At 39.8% G+C, this 7,878-nt stretch overlaps 1 protein-coding gene across 1 annotated transcript; it reads left to right on the top strand.

The window, feature by feature from the left end:
• The first annotated feature begins 691 nt into the window (after positions 1–691).
• Positions 692–5,828, top strand: LOC113165388 (extracellular calcium-sensing receptor-like). The gene is given in 13 exon segments (XM_026364819.1): positions 692–843; positions 2,131–2,355; positions 2,526–2,752; positions 2,875–2,966; positions 3,052–3,231; positions 3,324–3,512; positions 3,638–4,144; positions 4,220–4,429; positions 4,526–4,649; positions 4,722–4,915; positions 5,046–5,150; positions 5,152–5,328; positions 5,406–5,828. Coding segments are annotated over 13 exon segments (2,805 nt in total).
• The last annotated feature ends 2,050 nt before the right edge of the window (positions 5,829–7,878 follow it).

The raw sequence follows: 7,878 nt of genomic DNA, 5'->3' as shown, positions 1-7,878 counted from the left end.
CCAGATATAAGTGGTAACTACAGAGAGTCTATTATATTCAAGTTCACTGAGCAGGATGTCTGCTGAAGAGTGACTGGACAGTGCCAAATACTTAATTATAGGACATTGACCTGTTTTTCTACAGCTTACAGATTGTCTTCTAACATACAAAACAAGAAGCTCAGGCAGTATTTAAAACATGGTGCAGTATTTAGCTAATGAGAGGCAGTTAGTCTGTTTTGTTTGTGTGGTGTTTCCAAGTTGCCCGCTGAAGTGTGCAAAAAGAGAATGCAAATGATAGCAAGTAATTTAAAACTTAAAATTTTGATTAATTCACCAGCAAGAAAAGTTACTACCGTGCTGCAAACAGACTGTAAGCATTTGGGAACTGGCAAAACCAATTGCTTTAATTTTGAAAGCAAATTGTTTCCCTACTGTTTTCGGCAGGTGACATGCTGTCACAATATGTGTGGATAAGCAAGGCCTTCCTTGACAAAGACATCATCTGGATGAAATATGTTGGATATGCTGTATTAAATTCAAAATGAGCAGCCCAACACTTTTAATAATGGTTAGGTGTTAAACATAAGCCATTTCCAGTTAAGGTGAAATAGCTCTAATAGTTCTTTGAATTATTTTTTGAATGTAATATTGTGCCATATTATACATTATACACCATAACCCCACCTCCACCAAACTTTACACTTGCACCATGCAGTCAGACAAGTACCATTCTCCTGGCAACCGCCAAACCCAGAGTTGTCCATCAGATTACCGTCACTCCAGAGAACGCGTCTCCACTGCTCTTGAGTCCAGTGGCAGTGTGCTTTACACCATTGCAACCGACGCTTTGCATTGCACTTGGTGATGTATGGCTTAGATGCAGCTGCTCGGCCATGGTAACTCATTCCATGAAGCTCTCTGCGCACTGTTCTTGAGCTAATCTGAAGGCCACATGAAGTTTGGAGGTCTGTAGCGACTGACTCTGCAGAAAGTTGGCGATGTCTTCGCACTATGCGCCTCAGCATCTGCTGACCCCGCTCCGTCAGTTTATGTGGCCTACCACTTCGTGTTCGAGTTGCTGTCGTTCCCAAACTCTTTGAATACAGTGTGAGTGGGTTTCATACAAAGTTTGGCCACATGATGTTGATGGGTTTGTTTGCTACACCGATCTAGGGCAATTGATTATGTATTGAGTTGTGCACTCTCTGGTAGTCCAGTGGAGATATAGTGATTGTTTTAGATTATAAATAAATCTTTGGTTATTTTAAGGGTCTGTGAACAATGCCAAATTATGACACAATACTTCAACAGACCCAACAATACAGGTATATATACCGTTCTTTGCCTTACTTGAGACCATCTGTGGTCGGTCATATATAAATAAAATAAGTGGGAAATAGACAGCCAGTAGTGTGAAGTGTAGTCCCTTCATTATTTTCCACACAGGTCATTTTTCAAAGTGCTTACTTTTATGGCTGCTTCAGCAACTTCTCCAGTTTAGATGGACAGCAAACTTACTTTACACACACACACACACACACACACACACACACACACACACACACACACACACACACACACACACACAGCACTGATAAGCTCATGCAGACTGATCACATGACAGTATTTGATTGTTTTTCACTGCTACTCTAGAGAGGTATCATTTTGGGTTGTGCGTTTGTGTCATCAGTTTTACTTCCTTGCAAAAGGTTTTACACCCATTATAAATACTCATATACACACAGTTCACTTGTGCAGAGAGGGAGGGGGCTATGTTGTATTCAAGGTATCATTTTCAAACTCAAATTTATCTTATGATAAGACATTTTTGAGAAGGTGAAATATGTTTCTGTTGGTAATTCCCATTCTTCTTGCAGGTAAATGACATGTTTGTGCATTTGGACTTGGATTTGAATGCTCTTTGATGAAAGGAAATGTTGAATATTGTTTGAGTTTTCATTCAGTTTTAATGTACTCTGTTGTCAGGTTTAATGCTGCAGTATTTATGCACTGTGTTTCACACAGCTTATGTCACTTCTAGATGATGCATGTTTTGACTATTTGATAACTGTTACCTAAATGTTTTTAGGTAACAGGTATGCTTAGAACAGCTGCATCCATGCATTGGTACCCGTCCCTCCACACTAGGTGGCCCATCTCAGCTCCCTCCCTGCTGCTCCTCAGTATACTGAGCAGACAAGCTGGCCTGGCTGTGGTTCAAAAGACAGTGTGCTCCCGGTGGGGCACACCAAGCAATGAGAGCTTCTTTCTGGATGGAGATGTGATTATTGGTGGACTTTTTAATCTACATTACATTCCCTCAGCTGTAGAGCGGAGCTTCACCAAACCACCACACTATGAACCTTGCACTGGGTAATCACAATATGCATGTTTTAATCAAGTATAAGAAGTCCATTGTTTATTTATGGCAGTTTTGGATATTTGTCATTTTCCTACTGATGTAAATGTATATTTTTATATTTCACAGACGCACACTGTAGATTATTTAATTCACTCTTTCTGTCTGTCCACTGTGGTCTCAGTTTAGATCTGGAGCCATTAAAATACATGTATGCTATGGCTTTTGCGGTGGAAGAGATCAATAACAACAGCAGCCTCCTGCCAGGAGTGAAGCTGGGCTACCGTATGTTTGATTACTGTGGACGATACCCCTGGGCTCTCAAAGCTACAATGTCACTGGTTGGAGACACACCGAGCTGCGACTCTACACCTCTTTCAGCAACTCATGAACAACTGACAGAAACAGCAAGTATGATCTGATATCATTTATCATGCTTTTACTAATTAATATGCCCCAAAAAAACTAAATGTATGATGATAGAATAAGAGAAGATTATCCTTGTTTAACCTTAGCTCTTATACTGTCATCAGGTGATCAGCCTGTTCCATTGGTCATTGGTGCTTCCTCATCTGCAACAGGCACAATGGTTTCCAGGATCCTGGGGCCACTCTCTGTACCAGTTGTGAGTTTCATAACCTTCATTAAAAAACTTGTGATAAGCAACTATTTATACATAGTGTATGTATATATGTGTGTTATTTTCACAGATCAGCTACTTGGCTAGCTGCCCCTGTCTTAGTGATCGGAGTCAGTTTCCTAACTTCTTCAGAACAATCCCCAGTGATATTTACCAAGCTCGGGCCATGGCACAACTGGCCATACGATTCCACTGGACTTGGATTGGAGCTGTGATCGTTAACAGTGATTATGGTCAATTGGCCATACAGGTTTTTCTTTCTGTTATTATATTATACCTTGACGGAAAATGTGCCAACATATAAGTACGGGTACATAGGTTGTTGTGACTTCAATATTTCAGGTGTTTCAGGAAGCGATACAGGGGAAAGGAGTGTGCTTGGACTTCATAGAGACTGTCCGTAGAGAAACTATTATGAGTGATGCCAGACGCGCAGCACTCACCATTCAAGCTTCGACTGCGAGAGTGATTCTAATCTTTTGCTGGTATACTGATGCAAAGAAAATATTCCTCGAATTGGCCAAGAGAAATGTGAGCCACTATCATCAACATTTATATAGACTAGGAGATTCATCAACACATGGATTGCAAAGACACTGTGTAAGTAAACTTCAGCCTTTTCTCTTGACATTTATTGTGGTCTCTTCTAATTGCAGGTGACTGACAGACAGTTTCTCGCCAGTGAGGCTTGGAGCACTAGTGATGATCTTCTCCAAGATCTTACCATCTCGAAGGTGGCAAGTGGTGTTTTTGGTGTGGCTATTCGAAGTTCAGCAATACCTGGATTTGAAACGTATCTCAGGAATTTGCACCCAAATCGTCGCCCCGGTGATATATTCTTAAGAGAATTCTGGGAAACGGAGTTTGGATGCAGTCCAGGAGCTGCACATACGACTGAAACATTTCTTTCATCATATTTGTCTTCACCACTCCAAACTAAATCTGATCTTCTGTCTTTCCCCTGCAGTGGGACAGAGTCCCTGCAGGGAGTGCAGCATCCTCTTACTGACACTTCCCAGCTAAGGGTGTCATATAACGTCTATCTTGCTGTGTATGCTGCAGCTCACGCCCTTCACAGTCTTCTCTCCTGCCCACAAACACACAGTTATTCCAGAAACAACAGCTCCACATGCTCTTCTCCCAAAAACATCAAACCCATACAGGTAACCTTGATAATCAGTCATCTCAATGATGATATTTTTTAATGAGAATGTTTCTCCAACGTTTGCTGCTTTCAGCTGTTGCAGCACTTGAACAACGTGAACTTCACCACACCACAAGGGGAAATGTTTTATTTCCAAGGTGCTGACATTCCAGCAAAGTACGACCTTGTCAACTGGCAGAACACTCCTGAAGGAAAGCTAAAACTAGTTTTGATCGGTCGTGTGGATGGGTTTGATATCCACCTCAATGAGTCAGCGATTCAGTGGAGCACGGGATCCAATCAGGTGGTTCAGTCAACAAATTGTTTCAAGTAACTGTGTTTTGCTGCTAAAATCAATGTCAGGGTATCGGACTGTAACTTTGTTTATCTTTTTGTCTAGGTGCCTGTTTCAGTGTGCAGTGAGAGCTGCCCCCCAGGAACCAGAATGGCCAACAGGAAAGGGGAACCTGTCTGCTGCTTTGACTGTATCCCATGTGCTGAAGGAGAGATTAGTAATAAAACTGGTGAGGAAATGACTCCATAAGATAGAAGATACATGTTTGAATCCTTTTACTCATTTCCTTTTCCTCCACCAGGTTCCTCTCAGTGTGACCAGTGTCCAACAGAGTTCTGGTCCAACGCTGAACAAACTGCGTGTGTCCCACGTCAACTGGACTTCCTGTCCTTCAATGAAACGTTGGGTATTACTCTGACTACAGCAGCTGTGTCTGGTGCTGCTGTGACAACAGCTGTGTTTGTGGTGTTTATTTACTACCGTCAAACACCTGTGGTGAGAATCTAGATTAAAATAATTTCATTTTTTAGAACTGATTTGTTTCACTCTTCATTTCATTATTTATAAAAAATATGTAGTTCTTATGGTGACTCCATCTTCGTATGTTAATCTGATCCATCTGTAGGTACGAGCCAACAACTCAGAACTGAGCTTCCTGCTTCTTGTGTCTCTGAAGCTCTGCTTCTTGTGCTCACTGGGGTTCATTGGTCGTCCATCAGTCTGGTCTTGTCAGGTTCCAGCAGGCAGCTTTTGGGATCAGCTTTGTTCTTTGTGTGTCTTGTCTCCTTGTTAAAACCATGGTGGTTCTTGCTGTTTTCCGTTCAGCTCGGCCTGGTGCTGAATCCCTAATGAAGTGGTTTGGACCAGGCCAACAGAGAGGGAGTGTCTGCATCTTCACCTGCATACAGGTATGAACACTGTTTATATAAAGTCACTTAACTTGGTACTAAATACTAGAATTTTAATGTGTGTACCTTGCATACAGGTTATCATCTGTACCATATGGCTGACCCTCAGTCCTCCTGTGCCTAAGCGTGATTTGGGTTTCCAAGGGTCAAAGGTCACCCTGGAGTGTGCCACGGTTTCTATGGTGGGCTTCTCTCTGGTTCTGGGTTACATCGGTCTGCTGGCCTGCACCTGTCTCCTTTTGGCCTTTCTTGCTCGGAAACTTCCTGATAACTTCAACGAGGCCAAACTCATCACCTTCAGCATGCTGATCTTCTGTGCTGTCTGGGTGGCCTTTGTCCCTGCTTACGTCAGCTCTCCTGGGAAGTATGTTGTTGCTGTGGAGATTTTTGCAATTCTTGCCTCTAGCTATGGTTTACTGCTCTGTATCTTTGCTCCAAAATGCTTCATTATTCTTCTGAGGCCTGAGAAAAACACTAAGAAACAGCTGATGGCCAGATAGTTTCATTCATGACTCCCAAGCATATGACCTTTTAATCACATTTGTGGAGGGGTGTCTCCACAACTCCGGGGCGACGCAACTCCTCTTGTGAACCCCTTTGTTGGTCAGTACTACAAGGCTAGTCACCACATGTTATGTTATATATGCTCAAGTTATTTAATATGTAGATTTTTATGCCTTAAATAAAGTCAGGTCTTTATGTGTCACAAATAATTGTATGATTTTTTTTGCTAACCAAATTTCTATGAAATCTTTTCTTATACTGAGACATAGTTCATGCTTCAAACTATTAAACTATAAAAATATTATTAATTTAATGAATATAGTAATATGATGTATTAAAATGCATTACATGAATACCTAATTTATTCACTGGACATTACAGCTTGTGAATAATGCTGTTTGTACTATATCATAATCATGAATTAATTAAAATTAAATAAAGATTAGTAGTGTAAATGTTATCTGTGAGAGAAACAAAACTGCTACCATTTACTTTCCTTTAACAGCATTTAGTAATATTAGAACTTTACATTACACTGTACATTACTGTGCATTAATTAAATTAATAAATAAAAAATTAAACTATTATCTCAACTGCTGATATCTGTCATTTTCCTTAAACTACAAGTACCAAATATTGACCACTAGATGGAAGTCTTATACCATTTCATGGTGCACTGATTTCTTCTTTCTACATTTCTCAAGAAATGTACATACAGTGGCAAGAAAATGTATGTGAACCTTTTAGGATTTCATGGTTATAATTTGTTTTTGCTATTACTTTAGTCACATTATATTTGTTAATGCTCCACTCATATGAATATCAGATCACATGTTATGAGAAATCAATGCAGAAAACTACAAAATTTCAACAGGTGACACACTTCTTCTTGCTACCTATACAGCTGTACAACAATCTTTTCCTATTATTTATTCCAATATTTGCAACATACACATACTTAATACATAAACTTTCTATCTGCTGTAACCACTGTACTGAGTAAGATGATTTAATCTTGAATTCTTAAGTTGAGTCAAATTGAGAGCCGTACCTGTCCAAATGCACATCAGAAGCAAACTGCTGTGATGAAACTATTAAATGGTCACAGAACAGAATATGTGGAGAAAGAAAGGGGAAGATTTAAATGTCATAAATAATAATTTACATATAATAAAATGTTAATTTATATTTACTTTTTTTAAAATATTGAGGATACATAAAGAATTGTTTTAACACAGGTACAGATAAAACTAAACGTAAGTCACAGGAGCAACAGGGTTATAAATCCCATTGATCTTTTAGATAATAATGACTTGCATTATTATTGGCACGAACCATTACTAACTATAGTATGATGCTGTTGCTCGACTGGTTTACTGAACACTGTATGTCCTCAGTTTGAGTCTGATGGGGAACTTTTGGTGCACGTCACACCCTCCCGCTCTCTTTACCCATGTTTCCTGTCTGTCTTTCCACTGTCCAGCTGTCAAATAAAGGCTAAAAGGACAGAAAAAGAGGACATCTTAAAACTAGTGCTGTATAATGACAAGTTTTGGGCTGTAAATTAAAACACAGTGGTATAAGCATACCTGGCACATCTTTGTGTGTGTATAATGCTGATTAGAGTGTGTTGTTTATGGTCCTTTATGCTATAAGAGGTTGGTTTAGTTCTATTTCTTCTTCTGTAAATGAGTCCTTACTTCACCACTGTCACTGCAGGATGGGCCTGAAAGGAAAAGCCGCTTTCAAATAAATGACTTTGTCAAAAGTGACCTGAAATCTAATTTGTGGGAGTGAACACAATATAGACTGTGTTCTAAAGGTTGTATTGCATATGAGAGTTACTGTATATTTTTTTCTATTGTATGTTCTTAATATGTTCCACAAACGTGGCCTATGATCTGCAAAGCCATGTAAAAAACACCAAACACGCACACAGCCTTCTTTTTCTTCTGTGTGTCTCCTTTCCGTCAGTGTACAAGTGGATGTAATTGTTTGTGAAATTAGCAATAATGAAGATGAGACATTGCACACCTCTTATCCAGG

This window comes from Anabas testudineus, chromosome 13 (genome assembly GCF_900324465.2).
Source record: "Anabas testudineus chromosome 13, fAnaTes1.2, whole genome shotgun sequence".
Classification (NCBI taxonomy): Eukaryota; Metazoa; Chordata; class Actinopteri; order Anabantiformes; family Anabantidae; genus Anabas; species Anabas testudineus.
The sequence above is the reverse complement of the archived record's forward strand: the minus strand, read 5'-3'. Positions and strand labels throughout refer to the sequence as shown.